This window comes from Sapajus apella, unplaced genomic scaffold (genome assembly GCF_009761245.1).
Source record: "Sapajus apella isolate SASKATOON/1434 unplaced genomic scaffold, GSC_monkey_1.0 scaffold28, whole genome shotgun sequence".
Taxonomy (NCBI): Eukaryota; Metazoa; Chordata; class Mammalia; order Primates; family Cebidae; genus Sapajus; species Sapajus apella.
Window position 1 is genome coordinate 13,607,627 of NW_022436968.1, and position 19,813 is coordinate 13,627,439.

At 38.8% G+C, this 19,813-nt stretch overlaps 1 protein-coding gene across 5 annotated transcripts in view; it reads right to left on the reverse strand.

Moving 5' to 3' along the window:
- ITGA4 (integrin subunit alpha 4) overlaps positions 1–14,405 on the reverse strand; it is a 93,471-nt gene extending 79,066 nt beyond the window's left edge. For all 5 annotated transcript variants that reach the window (XR_004273281.1, XR_004273280.1, XM_032292764.1 and 2 more), the window contains exons 1-2: positions 13,528–14,405; positions 13,062–13,183 (exon numbers count right to left, since the gene is read on the reverse strand). Coding sequence is in view for 3 of the 5 variants with exons in the window: in XM_032292764.1 (XP_032148655.1) it covers positions 13,062–13,183; positions 13,528–13,724 (319 nt within the window). In the remaining 2 variants the exon portion in view is untranslated. The remainder of the gene's footprint in view (positions 1–13,061; positions 13,184–13,527) is intronic.
- Positions 14,406–19,813: the final 5,408 nt, after the last annotated feature.

The window sequence follows — 19,813 nt, forward strand, 5'->3', positions numbered from 1 at the left end:
TGATCACTCAGAGGAAATTATGGTGAAATTGATTAATATCCTGTAGGAAGAAGTATTTTCATTTTTGTTAGGGTTAACGACATTTATTTACAATGTTTCTGCCCTACTTCCAAGGCTGAGTAAATAGTGACCACATTCATCTTGCCCCGGACGGTATCTTTGTCATACTCCCATCCCCAACACACAGTCCAGAAATGGGTGCTGAAGATGGAAAGGTCACTAAAGGAAAAACAATTCAAAGCTTCTATTATGGTTTGACTACACATCTTTTTAATATCTTAATTCAAATGTGTGTAAAAAGAATGAGTGCACCACCAGAAAGAAAATTCATGAAAATAGCCATGAAACAATCATTCTTCCACAGAAGAAAAACCAATCTTAGTAAGCGAGCAAATACATATACTACATTTAGATATGTTTCTCCTTTTCACTTCTTAACATTGCTTTTACCATAGAGGCAGCCCCTAACAGCAGTGATAATACTGAGGTAACTTTCAAGTACTGGCTACAGGCTAGAATCTGTTCAGAGAACATCCTGTGAGTCCCCATTAGCGTTCTGGGTCTTTTAATTCCTGGAACTTTTTCCCCTGTTTCTATTTTTTATAGAGACAAGATCTCACTCTGTCACCCAGGCTAGAGTACAATGGTGTGATCATAGCTCACTGCAGCCTCAAACTCCTGGGCTGTTGCAATCCTCCCACTTCAGCCTCTTGCGTAGCTGGGAACATAGGTGCCCGCCACCATGCCCAGCTTCTCTTTTCTTTTTGTTGTCCCCATGGAATGTTGGCAGAAGAGGCAAGACGTTCACATGATCAGCTTCTGATCATGGCCTTCTCCAAAGCTTTTCTCCCTTAACCTGGGTGATCCTGAGTCCATTCCTTCCCATTCAGTACTCAGCCTTGACTGGACATTAGAATCAACTGAAGGGAGTTGGAAACCAGTACCTCTACCTGGGTCCCACTCTTAGAGGCTCAGACTTGATGTGTCTGGGTTAAGAACGAGTTACGAGAATTTTTTTCAAGGCTCCCCAGGTAGTTGTAGCATATGGTTGGGCTTGTGAAAAACTGCTCTGCAATGCAGCTCAGGGGTGTCCAATATTTTGGCTTCCCTGGGCCACACTGGAAGAAGAACTGTCTTGGGCCACACCTAAAGTACATGAACACTAATGATAACTAATGAGCTTAAAAAAAAAAATCGCAAGAAAATCTCACAATGTTTTAAGAAAGCTTGTGAATTTGTGTTGGGACACATTCAAAGCCATCCTGGGCCACAAGGACAAGCTTGATATATTAATAGATCGTTATGCCTTTTCTTGTATATATACATATTTTTAAAAACCCTGTTTTAAAAATAAAAGTAATATCTTTTTGTTCCCCCTTGGTTTTAGTTACCTATTGAAATAGCAAATGTTAAGCAAATTTTCTTTGAGTAGAAATGTAATAGTTCTAATTTGGTCAAAAATGATGATGATTACAACTGCCATGAGAGCTAATTCTCATGAATTTCTCTGACAGAACACCATAAATAACCTCAGATTATCTTTATATTTTATCCAAATGTCATGCTGAAGTGATTTATAATCTGGTTTTCAATTCAGCTCATACATTACTCATCTAAACTCTCAGTAAATCAAATCAGCTCCATAATTGAAAAAGTACTTTACATGGTTTAACATAAAAGAGGTCAGCAGAAATTAACATGTGATAATTTTCCCTTTTAAACAACTAGAATGGCTAATTCTTTGCACAGTTGAATGCATTTTTCCACTAGATATTTAAAAAACAAAGTCACATTAAAACCATCATTCCCTGTTAACCTATCTTTCTCTTTCCTCTCTGTGCTATATATATTTTTTTAATTTGGAAAAGAAAATATAAAAAATGCATGCTTATTACTTCAGTTTCTTTCTTACTACTGCTGTGTATCAGTATACAAATGTGAATATAAATGTGAACAGGAATTTTGATAAAATAAAGTTAGTACAAAGCCAGTTAAGTACATTCTTTACCCTTCCCACTTTCATTGTTATTCTAGCACCAGTTTTAGTGTCATTGCTCCAAGTGTGACAGGGACTATTGGAGATTAGACATTTAACCTTGTATGTCACCTCCATGAGGGCAGATTGACTTTTGTTGACAGCAGCTTTCCCATAGCTCAAGATAGTGCCTTACATGCAGTGGGCAGGAACTCAATATGTATAAAGGAGGGAATTCTGAAATACATTAATCATCACACACAAAAAAAATGCTTTGCTAGAATGTACTACTGTACAATTATCTCCAAACTTTGAGGGATTTAGGCTTTGGAGAGGTCGTTTCTCTTTACTATGATTCTTTCCTACTTCTCTTCCAAACTATTATTTTCTTCAATTTTAAGACAGTAACAGATGGTCTGAAAGGAAACAGCCTCTGAGTCTGAAGATCTTCACAAAGCATGATTTGTGAGTAGGATGACTTAAGACAGAATCAGCTGGAGTCCACAGAAGATGCCTATCTCAGAGGGTTTCTTCAAGGGCTGTGGAGTAAATGAGATGTGTGTGATGTGCTTGGATGAGAGCCTCGCAGAGAAAACATGCAAATGTTAGTTGCTATTGTCATCGTCATCATTATTTTAAGGATTAATTTAAACATATTAAGCTGCACATGCATCACAGCCTACAACCTGGCTAATAAAATATATGTGGCATATTCCTGTTGGGGAACTGTAATCAAACACGTTAACTCATTTTACACCCACAGCAGTAGCCAAGGATGATTGTATTATTAATTCTATCCTACAAAAGAGAAAATTAAGTCTTAAAGGAATCAAACAACTTGCCCAAATCCATAAGTGGAAAGATTAGAATAAAGAATAACATCAGGCCGGGCACGGTGGCTCACGCCTGTAATCCCACCACTTTGGGAGGCCAAGGCAGGTGGATCATGAGGTCAAGAGATCGAGACAATCCTGGCCAACACGGTGAAACTCTGTCTCTACTAAAAATACAAAAAAATTAGCCGGGTGTGGTGGCATGCTCCTGTGGTCCCAGCTACTCAGGAGGCTGAGGCAGAAGAATTGCTTGAACCCAGGAGGCGGAGGTTGCAGTGAGCTGAGATTTCGCCACTGCACTCCAGCCTGGTGATAGAGCAAGACACCATCTCAAAAAAAAAAAAAAAAAAATTTGATTTCTAAGTTATTTCACTCTATAGCGTAGAGTAGCTGGGAAAATAATAGAAATCTACAAATGTTTCAGACATATGAATTAAATATATTCTGAACCTTTTAGCTGAAAATGTGTAAAATATAGAAAATCTGCCCACAGACTATACAATCAACTTTCACTTGTGTAAGAAAAAGGTCACTTACTTGGTTCCTATCTTGCCCTGCTCTTTTCCCCATTTAGAATAGTTCTCAGTATTTTGGTATTTCCACTAAAGAAAGTACCACCAGAGTGAAGGTCAGACTCAAAGTTCTTCTTTCTATCTAACTTTTGACGGTGTAAGTGAAATACTTTGTGAACGGGAAAGCTTGGGACTTTTCAAGTGCAATTAAATGTCTGCTTTATCTACCTGCATCACTGTACCGTGACTTCCCCACCAATTTAGATATTTCACTGGGGCTCTCAGTCTGGCTTTCTGGCTACTAAGACAACATACATACATAACTCATATTTCAAAACTCATGATGTGATATGAAGTTTTGTAAAAGCAGTAAAAGCCCTTACCCTCTACCAACTGTCTTTTTTTTTTTTTTTAAAGCTGAAGCTCTATTCCACTGTAAGAAAAATTCTATACATTTTAAATTGTTCCACTCTAACGTTTTTCTTAAATAAAATAACCATGAAAGATGAATAACTCTTGTTCCAAATCTATATTTTATAGTTATTAATTCAAGATATTTTTATAAGAGCAATAATTATTGAAAATAATTATATAATCCCTTCACTCACATAACTTCAGATTAGGAAATATATGGGATTAAAAGTAAGAAAATCAATTCAAAGATGACAACATGACAAAATTTACCATTGCAGGGCTATGAGGATGATAGAAAACTTGTGCCTGTGCATTCAGGAATGCCTGAAACCTAGTAGGTGGTCAATAAATGATCAATGCCTCTGCTCATCAGGGTATGTACATTATGGTGCTTTGAACTGAGCCAGCAGAGGGCACTCACAGGGCTGTAAGAATTGAACAGCAGTCCAGCTTTTTAATCCAAATGGCCCATTCATTTAGTTTCTCCTTGCATGTCCTAATAATTACTAAATCCATTAATGCTAATCCATATAGTAATTGACTATATTAAACTATGTACTTTTTTCACACATCTAGTTAAACCTGGTGGCAATATTTCTAAATAACAATGATGTTTATGAATTCTACTGTAATAAAAAGTAAATTTGGGTAATGAGAAGTAAAATAGCCAAGTTTTAGAGGTGATACAGGACATTAAAGTACTAAACTTCTAAAATCCTTTTCTTCCAACTCTAGTGGCAAATAGAGTCAAAATAGCAAAACATCAAAGTTAGAAACCATTCTCGAAGTATTTTCTTTTTGGAAACGTGTTTAAATGTCATATTTTCATATTGCCTAATCAAAATCTGAAAACAGCCAGTAATCATGCTCAATTTATGTGAGAAATAGTTTATATAGTTGTAGACCTGAAAAGTCTATAATTTCAGCTTTCTACTTAATTTTTATTTTATTCTATTCTATTTGGAAAGAGTTTGAGAGGTAAATGTCCCCAGAAGAGTAGTGCCAAGCTTATGGTTGCAATTTTATAAATCTGGGCTGGTCGTGAGTCATCATGAGGCCTCAGAACTCTATATAACTAGGTCACTTGTGGGTTTGATTCTAGGTTCAGAGGTCTCTGCCAAAGATCTTGTTCTCAAACTTCTTCAAAATCCCTCAGAAAATGTACACAAGCCTTTTCAATAACTAAGGCCAAAAACGGGCCCCAGCTGTTAACATTTTGGAGGCATAAGGAGGGAAAGTTACTCTCTAATTACTAATCCTTATTGCATGCTTACTATGTACCACAAACAGTTTTAATACATGTAGACATGTATTAACTCACTTTTCATAACATCCCTATGAAGTAAGCATTAGTATGACCATCCCAATTTTATGGATGAGGAAGCTGAAACAAGGGATGTTGAAGCACTTGCCCAAGGTCATGCCACTTGTAAGTGGGAGAGGAAGGATCAAAACTCACACTATCAACCACTGTCCTATGCTGCCAGACAATAATTAGTTGTTAGTACTTTTCCATTATTTTCAAATATGGACATTTTGAGTTATCCTATGCTATACTGTTCTGAAACAACCTACTAAAAGAATATGTTTTCATCTCTAACATTAGAAAATAAGGAAAGAAAATTCGGAATCTCCATGGTTTTCAATTAGTCTCTTGGATTTAAAACTTCACTTGAAAACCAGTCACTAATGTGTGAATACCACTTTGTAAATCCTTGAAACAAGAATGATACAAAAATGTAAACGGAAAATGCTCCAGGGAAATCTGCTTGGCGGTCAGTATTAAAGTTCTGGGCTTGATTTTGGAATACACAGGATAGGATGGATGTCAAAAAACAAAACAAAACAAAACAAAAACAGCAACAAAAGAATTAAAGGAGGTCTGGAAGATAGGAAGTCTTAAAAATATATGAGAGAAAAACCAGTGAGGAATGTATCATATTATCCTGACCAATGGAGGGTCAAAATGAGATGAAGAGTTATAGATATCAAAGGACATTTCTCTGGGCAGAGTTTAAAGGATAAAACAAGATGTTACAGACAATGATTGGCAGACAAAATGATGATGGTCTAATGACTTCTAGAAAACTTTAACAAGAAAACAAAGGCTGGTATTGTGGTGAGGCAGACCTCGAAGGGATTCACAAACAGATGGTATGCATTGGCCAGCATTTTCTACATAGGGCATAATGTCAAAAGAACATGTCTAATAAGGAGTCTCATGAAAGGGATTTTTAAGACTAAGTCCACAGTCTTACTATTTTCTGAACATTTTTTGTGGATTATAGTATTTTATGCAGTTTATATAAAAAAGATTTCCCATGATTTTTAAAGTCTTGGAGGTAAACTGAGAACAAGCACACTGCATTACTGAGCCCAGACCGGTCACCTGTATGTCCACTTCTATATTCTAATTTGATGTTTCCAGCTAATCTTAAAATTTAAAATCCCTGCTTTTAAAGACAGCCATTTCCAAGCTCCCTATCTCAGGAGTAGGTGTTACTGTTTAAACTGCCTGATATGAGGCCTTGGAACCCCAAGACTGACCTAGACACTTTGGAATGAGGCTGAAATGTGCAGCAAATCCCAGAGGATTTTGCCCAAATGTTAAAAACAAAAATAATTGCACATTTATTGAGCCCTTATATGTACTCTTAAGAACCAGTCAGAACTGGCTTCACTACTCAGGTTTTGCTCCTCCAGGAAGCCTTCTTCCATTCATTTCCTCTCATCACTCTGTGCCTGTCTATTGTCATGCTTATTACATCATCTCATAATTATCCATTTACCTGTCTCTCTCATCATCTCAACTGGGTTCTTTGAGGGCTTCAACCATGTCTTACTCAACTTTGTATTTCCAATACATAAGTAATCAATAAAACGTATTAATGAAGGAAGAACCCAGTTAAAGAGTTATTGACACTTGCTATCATTTCTCACTTCTCAACCCTCTGCAGTGGATTCACCATTAAGGCTTGTCTTACCAAGGTTACTAATGAACTAATTCTCTCCAAATCCAATGAGGCTTCACAATTTCTCACCCTGGTTAACATCTTTGCAACTTAAAAGTTTCCAACTACTCATTTCTTCTCAAAACACTCTCTTCCTTTAATCAGGTTAATGTCACATTGGCCTGATCATTTCTTGCTACCTCTTTGGCTTCTCCCTCTTGGCTTTTTTTTTCTGCCCCTTTTCTTCTCCAGTGGTTCTCAAGCATGGATGAATCCCGGAATTATCTGCAGACCTCTGGAAACTATTGGTGCCCTACCTAGACTTATCCCAGAGATTTGAGATGGGCTGCCAGAACTGTTAAAGTTCTGAAGGAGAATTTAAGTTGCAGCCAGACCTGAGCAGCACTATTCTAGCCACTTCTCAAATTGTAGGAATCCTCAGAAATTTGTCATTGGCCATTTGATCCCAGAGAGATGCTAATCAAATTGGAAGTAAATTAGGTTATGTCAATTACTCTCAACTCTGATTTGCTATTACAGACATCTCTACTGTCTACCACACCCATATATGGAAGTGATTACTAGACATTTACTTCTATGTCTCAGGAATCTCAAGCCAATGAAACTCATCATTTTGCCAGAAAACCTGCTGCTCTTCCATTTTTCAGTACATTGTACCATCATCCATATCACAGCCCAAGTTAGAAACTTTAGTAATATCTTTGGAACCTCATCTCTTTCATTCAGTAATTACCAAGTGCTATCTTTAAAATATCTTCAAAATCTTTGTTCTTTTCCATTGCTACTGCCACTGTCCTTGAACAGACACTTGTCATCTGTAGTCTAAATTATAACAAAATCTTCCTAATGCCTGTCTCACTGCCTTCAGTCTTGACCCAGTTACTCCAAAGCATTCAGTAACCTGCAACCAGAAGAATCTTTCAAACATACAAATCTGATATCATTTCCCAGTTTTAAATATCCTAGGGTAAATTCATACTTAGAGTTGTACCAAAAACAATCCCTGCTTGCCTCTCTAACCTACAGTTTAGTTCACACTCCATAGCGCAATTGTATACACTTCTCTTTTACTTATTCAAAGGGGATCTTGCTTTCAAAGGCTTCAGGGTCTTTATACACACAGTTTGTTCTGTCTGGCAAGCTATTCCATAGCTTCTTCCTCTGGTTAACTTCTGATTATTTTTCAGTTCCCTCACTTGAACACCAGTTCCTCAGGAATGCATCACCTTATTGTCTTGCCCAGATTAAATCTCACCATCCTTTCCTACAATAACCTCTCCTATAGACTGTAAAGCCCTTGGGACAGGAGTATTTGTATGCCCAGGTTCTGGCCCTTAGGCATCCCTCAATGAACAACTGAATGGATAAATTGCCCACATGTGCAATAGATTTCCACATCTGGCCCTAGAACTGTTGCCAAGGGGATATGCTTTTAAGTCATTAGGTGTATTATTCAGTGACCAAGTAAACTTAAGGCAAAAATAATAATAATGAAGTACATAGAAAGCCTCATCTATCAAATTAGGTAGATAAACGTCATCCTTTTGGAGATGAAGTTTGGGAAACTGCTGGAAATAAGGAAGCTTCTTTCTGGTAACCTGATAGTTTATTAATGAAGCTCTCTGTCTTGATTTTCTGCATAATTGTATAATAGGCTTCATTCAGGGATGATTTTTCAAAATAACCAATCTGCATGAATTTCAGCATCATAAGTTACAATTTAAAGCATATTGAAAATGAAAAAGTAAAAAAGCTGTCAAGAAAAAACATATTTGAAGTTTCAACAGTGAGATATTTGCTATACAATGTTAAGCTAATAACTCCTATGAATCATGTAGAAGTGAGGATTAGGTAATCATTAGTTTAATGATGCAATGCTAATTAAATGTTTTCAAACAGGTTATGTAATATGAACCAGGAGGCTGGCTAAGGTAATATAATTTCCAGAAAGAAATCTAAATATGGATAATGGTGACTAACTTGAGATGGGTCTTTCCCATAAGAAAAAGAGAGGCCCAGGCAGGCAGCTTGAAGGCTCAGGAACTATAGAATACTTAACCTAGAAAGGAAAGTGAAAGTTCTACTCATTTATGCATAAATGCCAGGAAAGCATCTGCTAAAAAGTTAGTGTTATTTTACACAGGGAACTTTGTTTCTCTACAGCAGTACTGTCCAACTGAAATATAATACAAGCCCATAGGAAAATTTAAATTTTATAGTAGCAACATTAAAAAAGAAAAATAATTTTAACTTCATACGTTATTTAACCTAATAAATCCAACATATTTCATTATGTAATCAATATTAATTTTTAAATGTTTATTTCAATATATAATATAAAAACTAATGAGTTTTCTTATGCTAAGTATTTGAAAGCCAGTAATTTACATTACAGCCCTCATTGTTGACTAGCCACATTTTATCTGTTCAAAGCCACCTGTGGTTAGTGGATACTATACTAGATGGTGTAATCGTGCAACTTTAGACTATTGCCCAAATGAGTATCAGTGTGTGCGTAATACTTTCAGTGGTAACTCCAAAGTAATGAAAGCTCTGCAGTGTTATCTGAATAACCAAATAATAAGAGTGAAACTCCGTCTCCAAAAAAAAAAAAAAAAAGACCACATTTTTTAGTGTAATTTGATAATCATTTCTATATTTTATGTTCTAATTCTTTGAATATTGATAGGCCATGGATGGACCAAGTTAACTATGTTGAGTCATTATTTGTGACACCCTAATTTAGGAATCAGCTGTGATGAAAGTTTCCTTTAAACAAGCTTGAGGATGCAGAGTACCCCAGTGGAAAGCGGATATGTAGGAATCACCTGGATCTTCTCAGACATAGTCTTCATGAGCAAGTCTGAGCCCAGACCCTCCTGACAGAAAGACTACCTTCCTCTGGTACAAAAGAAGTGAGAGACGAGATGTCTCGTGGGCAGCCAGGGAGGTAGAAAGCGGCCAACAATACGTAAGCACGAAGAAAAGCACCTTGCAGTCCATCCAGGCAACTCTCTCGATGCCAGCTCTGCAGTCAACTCACTTGACTAAAAGGAGTATCTCATGCCTAACATCTTGTACCCTGAGCAATCTAGATAAACAGTCATGCTCACTTCTGCTTACAGTATGAATACGCCATGGTATGTGACAACTTATCCAGAGGGTAGGGTGGGGGAGATAAGGACCTCCTCTTTTGAGGGGAGGAGTCTATCTGAATCAACAGTTGATATGAAATTCTACAGAGACTCAAAGACTAGTCCATGTGGATATTTTTAATTGCATGTGAGATGGACACCATTTGAAGACCCCACACCTTCAGATTCTTGATAGCAAGTAAAGCTATTCCAAAGGAAAGATGATACCTTAGTGACATGGCAATAATAGATTAATCTTTAGTCATTAAGACTTTTTTTCTTCAGTCAACAAAATATTTTTCATTGTGTTTCATTTCAACTTCTACCTTTTAATGTATTACCTTTTAATAACTTTTAAACTTCTGGTTCAGTTTATTGTCTCTATTAACCTCAACCTGCTTATTACAGATAACATACAAATAATAGATTTAAGTAAACAACAGAGATAAGAACTGCATTTTAATGTCTGTGTCAGTACCAAACTAAGCATTTTTGAAACATTGGAATCACCCACATTTGAAACAGGACAAATGAAACTATTTTATACAGAAGATACACACACACACACACACACACACACACACACACACACACTCTCTCTCTCTCTCTCTCTCTCTCTCTCTCTCTCTCTCTCTCTCGCTCCTATAGAAAATGGCTTATCTGGCCGGGCGCGGTGGCTCAAGCCTGTAATCCCAGCACTTTGGGAGGCCGAGGCGGGTGGATCACGAGGTCAAGAGATCGAGACCATCCTGGTCAACACGGTGAAACCCCGTCTCTACTAAAAATACAAAAAATTAGCTGGGCATGGTGGCGCATGCCTGTAATCCCAGCTACTCAGGAGGCTGAGGCAGGAGAATTGCCTGAACCCAGGAGGCAGAGGTTGCGGTGAGCCAAGGTCGCGCCATTGCACTCCAGCCTGGGTAACAAGAGCGAAACTCCGTCCCCCCCCCCAAAAAAAAAAAAAAAAAAAAAAAAAAAGAAAATGGCTTATCTGTATTTACACACACTCTTGAAACTTCATACAAAATAGTGCACAGACCACAAACCTAAGAATCCTAAAATATATCACTCATGTATTGTTTTCAGTGTTTTATTTCTAGACTGTAGCCTCAATATCCCTATTTTATAGCTTTAAACTACGTCTGGATTTATTATGAATAGAGATGGTTTCTTTACATAAGGAATAAAAGATATGTGTATTATTTAGAACATTACATGAGAAACAACTTCAGTTAACTCTTCAGCAAATACCATTAATGTTTTAACTCATTGACTAGGAATCTTGTCTTCTTTTTTTCATCTCAGTAAGTACCTTATGGATTGGCCTGAATTTTGAGAATTAAAAATATCAGTTCATCTCATCATTTCTAATCAATTATCTTACTCATCAATCAGGTTGATAAACTTTCACGTCACTTTATTCATTCATCCATCCAACAAATCTTCGTTTAATTCATGTCTATTACATATCTACCATGTTCACATTTCTCCGAGAACAGTCAACCCCCATACTACACATGCCCAAATAATTTTTCCTTCCTTCAGCAGGCATTATCTTAAATTTTATATTATATTATGACATGATTTATCCAATTAAACACAGACATCCAGAAATAGATTCAGTGTCCATCCAGACAGGAAGTAGGCACTAAATATCAGTTAAAATGTCATGGATCAGGAAACTATGACAGGACAACCGAAATAAAATTGTTTCCTCCTGAGACCTTGCCAAGATCCTCTGGCAGACTAAGGTTGTCCGCTCTACTCCCTAATTCTTCACCCACAACTCTCTCATGAAATAAAAATTATGCCTTGCAAAATCATTCCAAATATATGGGTCTGTGAATGTTTTAAACATTCCTACTGTGATTTTTGAGATTGAGGACGCTTAACAAGAGGTTAGGGCTTATTCTACATGCAACAGACAACTTGTGGACTTTTATGAGTGCTCTGAGTTGAAAGTTAAAATTCCATTATGTTTATACTCTATTTGAATTCATTTGAATGAAGGGAACCAGCTTCAGTTTGAAAAAGAGCAAATACTATTATGAAATGCAAAAGAAGTTAAAGATCCAATAACTAGCTAATCGCAAAGTATTTATGCTGAAGATAAATATCAAGTAATACCAATTTTGTTCACCGTTTACAGATGACCTATCAGCTCAGCAGACAGCATATTAGACCGTTCATCTAATTTTATTTGCAGTGAAGATGCATACGTGGAAGAAAATGGCTTACACTTTGGACCCATGTAGACCTGACTTTGACTTTAGTTCCCACCGACCACTCACTAGCTAACTTTTAAAAAGATATGTGCAACTCTCTGAGCCACAGTCCTCATACATAAACCAGGAACAATGTCAACCATGACCCAGGGTTGTTTTGAGGGGAAACAAATTAAGCAATATGTATAGCAGTAACTAACACTTTGGAAAAAGATAGGTCTTATTATTGAATATCAGTTCCTCTTTCTTACCCCACTTGCCTGTGTGCAACAGATTTGTCTTTGGCTTTGAAATATGAAACTTCTCCCCTCCTCCAACAGGATAAATTTTTCAACTTGTCACAAATCTGAGACATTAAGAAGAGACTGCAAAAAGACTCTAACATGAGTTTTGGATGACAGTTTGGGGAATGGAAATTATATGTTAAGCTTCAGGTTAACTATATTAACAACGGAGATGACAATTTTCCTTACATTTTCTTTTACACTGCATATTCTAACTAAAACTGTATCACTTTTTTTTTTAGGTCCTTAGGTTAAACGACGGGATATGGGATCTATTCCAATTGCTATTCCCACTATGCCCCTTAGCCTGTTCTTTAAGAAGTTTGATAGGTCAAAGATGGAAATAAAATTCTCAAGTCTTGGCTTAGCTAGATCCTGTCCTTAACATGCTGAGACTCTAAAATGTGCTTTACACATGGCGAGACAGGGGGAGAGATGAAGAGAAGGTATCATAAGAAATCTTTTTTCTAGAATAGTTTTGTCAGAATACTGCAATCGTTGCCATAAGGAAAAGGGAGAACGATATTAACAGAAAGAAGGGAATCTCTTTTATATTACGGAGGGAAGATGAGATATGGAGTTAAAACTGAAAACTTTTAACGCTTTAAACCACAAGCAACAGGCGACTTGAATCTTTCCAGGACTTGCCTTATGATGGGGTCCACATAGGGGGTCGAGAGGTCACTAACTCCTGGTCCCACACCCAACTCACCCAGCTGGAGCTGTTCGCACGTCCGGCCGGGATTCTTCCCGATCTTGCATCTGTAAATCGCCCCGGGATGGATCACTGAAGCGTTGGCGAGCCAGTTGGCAGTGGGCGCACCCACTATGAGCCTAAAGCGAGACACGTGCACGTGCGCTCAGACCTGAGCTCTGCTGCCCATTGAGCTCCACGTCGCAACAGATGTGCAGTCGGCAGCGGGGCAGTTTCCCCACCTCCTCCTCCGCCCACCACCGGCTACTCGAAGCTCCAGGACCTTGCGCCAGAACGCACCCGGGTCGCTGACACCCTAGGATAAGTTATTTTCCCTGGCAGATCTCCAGCGAGCTGGCTCTCGCAGCGTTTCCCTCCTGCCTCCTTGGGAGGGAGGAAAGTTTGAACAGGGCAGGGAATCCCTGGGGCGCCGCTCTCACGCTGCTCTGAGCTGCCAAGAGCGCACCGGTACGACTCTACTCACCATCGGTTCGCCCCGTGGCTGTGCAGCACGACCGAGTAGCCGAACAGCGTGTTGGGGGGGCCCTGGTAAAGCAGCGCGCTCTCAGTGTCCACGTTGTAAGGGCGGCCGGTCGGGACCCCCAGGCACAGCAACAGCATCACTGTCTCCCCGACAGCGGCCCTTCGGGGGCAGGGTCCGAGCCTGGCTTCCCAAGCCATGTGCTCTCGGTGAGGAACATTCAACACTAAATGGCCACTGCCCCAAAGTTGCACGGGATGCGACGATTGGCCAACAAGGAAGAGCGCCCCAAGAGATGAGGCGCAGCGTGTCCCGCGCCCGCGGGCGAGAGGAGAGGAAGGAGGGAGGGAGGGAAGAGGAGGGGAAGTTGGCCCGCTGCAGGCAGAGCAATCCAGCGGGCCTGGAACGCCGTGCACCCGCCGGGCCCAACGCTCAGTTTCTGCCGCCGGCCGGGAGCTACGGGTGCTCGCGCTTGTTCTCTGGGCAAGGGCAGCTGGGTGGGGTCCCGGGCGTGGTGCGGAGACGCAGGGCCGGGCTCCGTCTCCCCCGACGCGCGGCTGCAGGGGGCGCTGGGGTACCTCGGCTGCGCAGGACGCGCGACCCCGTCCCGGGCCTCCCAGCCCGCAGAGCGCGGGATGGCTCCAGGCTCTGCAGGAACTGACCTGGATGGGGCACGGGGCTTCCCCTTTTAACCGTAGTTGGGGCCTAGAAGCTGTGTGGCCCCAAACCGCGCGCCCCTCGCTGTGACCGCCCAGCCTCTGCGGCCAGCCCGGCGTGACCCAAATGCCAGCCACAAACTCGGGGACTGGGTCTGCGGCGGGGAGCCGTCCAGTTCTTTCGTCGACAATTAAACACCATGTCTTGTTTTCAAGTGCAGGCAACCACTGGAGAAATTATCAAAAGTCACAAATTAAAATTTAAAAAACCAAAAAATTCGCCGAAGGCCCCTGGGGAACATTTTAGTGACAAAGACGTTATGGTTATCCTCTTCAAGACCTACAGCTCGGCACGCTGCTATGCCCACTTCCTTCCTCCCCACACTTCCTCTGCAGCCTGGGCTGAGTGCGTGAGCGCGCGAGCAGCAGCCACTCCGGCTGAACTGCAGGTGGTTTAAGCTGTGGCCGACCCCAACAGAGAGGTTGGGATAAGGAAGCGCTGTGACTTGATTCACTTTAACCAATTCGGATTGCTCCAACTGGTTCTTGATGATCCCCCTTTTCACGAACCCACTCAGCTGCCACGGGACACACCTGCTGTTTGGAGTGTAAACCCCTGTGTGGGGTCAGGGTCCTAATGAGCCTCTGAAATGTGCTGGAGGCCCACGACCCAACACACCTGAACTGGGTAGCGTGTCTCATTCTAATGCAATCCAGGTATGCCCTGCTTTTTTTTTTTTTTTCTTCAGCAACCAGAGAGACAGCCATAGATGATTATTAGACTGTTATTTTCAGGAGATGAAGGTCTAGTTTTTTATTGTTGCTATATGTAAAAAGAAAAGATAGCAAAAGTCTGCATCCAAGGATGGGTCTGTGTGCTAAAACCATACTGGAATAACATATCTAACCCTGTAATGGCAGATACATAATTAAAATGCTTATTCGTGGAGGAGGCACTTGGCTAGGCCCACAGGATTCCACCAACAGCAAGGCAGGACTGACACAAACCTTCAGAAAATATTCGCTCCAATGGTAGGCAGAAAAATGTGTACTAACTAGAGAAAGTTCAAGGTGAGGGCACTTAAAGAGAGATTTGAAGGACCAGGAGGCTTGAATCAGGCTAGAACAGGATGAGCAATAAGGAGGGCTCCAGTGGGGCTAGGTAGAGGAATTGAGAACACTTGCCTGGCTAGAGTATTTAGCTGCCCCACACACAGGTTGGTGTGATATGAGGCTAACTTAGGGAAGCAGGGACACATGGGGAAACTCATAAGCCAGGTTAGGAAATTTTAATCTATGCTAGGCCTGACAGGAAGTTGTTGAAGGATTTGTCTTGGTCAGCTCTGGGTTTCGGAAGTGTGAACACAAGACTGAGCACAGAAAACCTAATTTTGGAAGTCCGTGCAGTAATAAGTAGAGAGAGGATAATGCTGGACTAGGAAGTGGCAGGAAGGAAAAAATAGATACAAGATTCTGAAAGTCAGAACTCCAAAGAGCTTGGTAATAGTACTGATAAATAGGAATGTGTGGCTGAGATGAAGGACTCAGGACGAAGCCCAAGGAGAAGTATTTCTCTTTCTTGAAAGACTCTCTTTTCAGGACACCACCTGATTCCATTTTTTTCTCCTCCCTTCCTATCTGGGGGCTCTGAGTCTCCTCTGCTGGCTTCTTTTCCTCCACCATAATTGTTGAAAATTCCTGGGGCTGTTTTGGATTTGGGGACTCGGTGTCTGGTGCTACCATTCATGGAGGAAAAAAAACACTGAGAAATGAAGTTATATGCATGTACTCATGCATGCAGATGGGGGCATTGATGGGTTAAGTTTTAGCCAGGTGGAATTTGAGATGTTTGTGAAATGATAGGATATTCTAGCCAAAGCCAATACAATTATTTTCACTCTGTCAACAGACAAAATATGAGGAATATTAACTTTTCCTTACTCTTTGAAGTAAAAAATCGATATGGTGTATGATAAATCTATTGTAAAAATGAAATGGCTTCCAGAAAGCTAACAACCAAGGCCCATGGTGAATCGTTCTGTTATGTTTCTTTCTGCAGCACTGTGTTTCTTTCTTAGTGGATCTACTTGCTTATTTTAACCCAGTTCAATGATTAGCTCACATTGTTGTTATTCTGAACTATGCAATTATTCTTGTTTGCAGCTACAAAACCTCCAGTTGAGGCCAAGGAGGCAAGTATATTAAAGCCACTCTGACACCCTCAGAAACTGGCAAAACCAGATCTTCTGATCTGAATCCCTACTAGTTTCTTTCCCTCCCTTCACCAAAATATTTTACATTGAAAGCCACTCAACACAATTCATTTCATAGCGTAGTTTCGGTGACCAAAGTCTGTGAGGCGGTTGATAAGGCAGGACTTTTTTCGATAGTTACGGTTATAGTTATGATTCACTACCTTTCAAGAAATAGCCACCCTACATTATCCCACATGCTATGTTAGCAGAATTTCCTTCCTCCAGGGCTTAGAAAAAAGCTTGCTTTTCCTACTGTCGGCAGGAATAAAGTGTGTTTCATGTTGCTTTGAAAAAAAACTGAAGATATTGGCATCTCTCTAATCAATGCTTCTGAAGACAAGTTGGGGGATGGAGGAAGAAGGGAAGGACATTTAAGAAAGACTCATGCCTATTCCTAGCTCTCAACTAGACATAAATATTTAGGCACCAAATTATTACATGTCACTAGATTAATATGTATCAAGTGCCCACTATATGCCAGAATATGCATTATGAACTACAATTATAGTAGACAAAATACAAATAACCTTTAACCTTTTGTAGGAAGTCTTTCCTGGTAGAGAGGGTTCTAATGTGGACTCACACTATTTTTCAGTTGTTATCAAAAGTAAGCATCTCTTCTTCTAGAAAGACTCTCTTCTCATGATATCACCTTATTAAGCTTTTTCTTTTCTTTCTATCTGGCCACTCTGAGTCTCCTCTGATGACTCCTTTCCCTCCACCATAAGTGCTAGAAATCCTCAAGGTTGTCTTCTGGAACCTCTTTCATTCTCTTTCCATCTTCCCTCTTTAGGAGATCTAACCCACTTCCTATGTCTTTAAATGCCATCTAAATATCATAAGTCATTAATAGAATCAAAAACAGAAGCAGTATAATTATTTCAGTAGATGTTGAAACAGCATTTGAAAAAATTCAACATTCCTTTATGATAAAAATCCTCTCCAAAATGGATATAGAAGGAACATACTTCAAAATAAAAAAGGCCATATATGACAGACCTACAGCCAACATTATACTGAACACAGAAAAATTGAAGGTCTTTCCTCTAAGGACTGGTACAGACAATGATACCCACCTCTTACCACTGTTATTCTACATAGGACTGGAAGTCCTGGCCAGAGCAATCAGGCAAGAGGAAGAAAGGAATGGCATCTAAATTGGAAAAGAAGAAGTCAAGTTAGATTTGTTTGCAGACTACCTGATCTTATACCTAGAAAAATCTCAAGAAGCCATCTAGAAACTGTTAGATCTGATTGAGTGAAGTTTCAGGATGCAAAATCAACATACAAAAATTAATAGCATTTATATATGCCAACAGTGAACAATCTGAATAAAAATCAAGAAAGCAGTTCCTTTTACAACAGCTACAAAACAATATACAATACCTCAGAATAAATTTAACTAAAAAAGTAAAATATCTGTACAAGAAAAATTATAAAACTCTGATAAAAGAGATTGAAGAGGACACAAAAACCCAGAAAGATATTCCATGATGATGGATTGGAAGAACTAATATTGTTAAAATGACAATACTGCCTAAAGCAATTTATAGAGTCAATGCAATTCCTATCAAAATACCAATGACATTCTTCACTGAAATAGAAAAAAATCCTAAAATTCATATGAAATCACAAAAGACCCTGAATAGCCAAAGCAATCCTGGCAAAAAGAACAAAGCTGGAGGCATGATACTACCTAATTTCAAAATTTACTACAAAGCTATAGTAACCAAAACAGCACAGTACTGGCAGAGAAACAGTCACATAGACCAATGGAACAGAATAGAAAATCCACATATAAATCCATGCACTTCCAATCAACTCATCTGTGACAACGGTGCAAAGAACATACAATGGAAAAAAAAACAGTCTCTTCAATAAATGGTGTTGGGAAAACTGAATAACTATATGCAGAAGAATAAAATTAGACCTTTATCTCTCACAATATACAAAAACCAAATCAAAATGAATTATAGATCTGAAATTATGAAATTACTGGATGAAAGCACTGGGGAAATGCGCTAAGACATTGGTCTGAGCAAATACTTTTTTGTGTAAGACCTAAAAAGCACAGGCAACTAAAACAAAAATAGACAAATGGGATGACATCAAGCTAAAAAGCTTCTGCACAGCAAATAAAACATCAAGTAGAGAGAACCCACATAATGAGAGAAAACATTTGCAAACTATCTATCTGACAAGGGATTAATAACCAGAATATACAGGTAGCTCAAATAACTCAATAGCAACAAAACAAATAAAGCAAAACAAAAACCTAACAAAGAAACTAATTTCAAAATTGGCAAAAGATCTCAACAGATATTTCTCAAAAGAAGACATACAAATGGCCGATGGGTATGTGAAAACATGTACAACATCACTAATCATTAGAAAAATGCAAATCAAAACCACAATGAGATATTCTCACTCCAGTTAAAATGGCTTGTATAAAAAAGACAGGCAAAAATGATGTCAAAGGGGAACCCTGGTACAGTGTTGCTTGGGAATATAAGTTAGTATAGCCACTATGGAGAACAGAACAGGGGTTCCTCGAAAAAGTAAAACTGGAACTACAATATGAGCCAGCAATTCTTGTGGGTATACATCCAAGAGAAAGGAAATTAATCCATTGAAGAAATATCTGCACTCCCATGTTTATTGCACCATCATTCACAATAGCCAAAATATGGAATCAGCGTAAGTGCCCATCAATGAGTAAATGGATAAAGAAATATTCATACATAATGGAATATAATGCAACCATAAAAAATAATTAAATCCTGTCATTTGCAGCAATATGGATGGAACTGGAGGCCATTATGTTAAGTGAACTAAGCCAAGCATAGAAACACAAATATTACGTGAACTTACTCATATGTGGGAGCTTAAAAAATGGATCTCATGAAGATAGAGAGTAGACTGGTAGTTACTAGAATGCAGGAAGGTAGGTGCAGGACAATAAAGGGAAAATCGATATATAATTATATTTTATATATATATATAATTATACCTATACAATTATATATAGGATGCAAAATCAGCATACAAAAATCAATAGCATTTATATATGCCAACAGTGAATATAGGTATTTTATATATACATGTATATAATTATATAGGTATAATTATATATAATACCTATATTCACTGTTGTCATATATAAATATATGTATAACACCTATATTCACTGTTGGTATATTTAAATGAAAATTTACTAAAGCAAAGCATGTAACATCTCTCTATATATAATTATATATAGGTATTATTATATGTACCATATTATATATTTATAAAATATAAAATATTATATATTTTATTATATATTATCCATATATAGGCAATGTATATTAAATATATCTATATATAATATATATAATA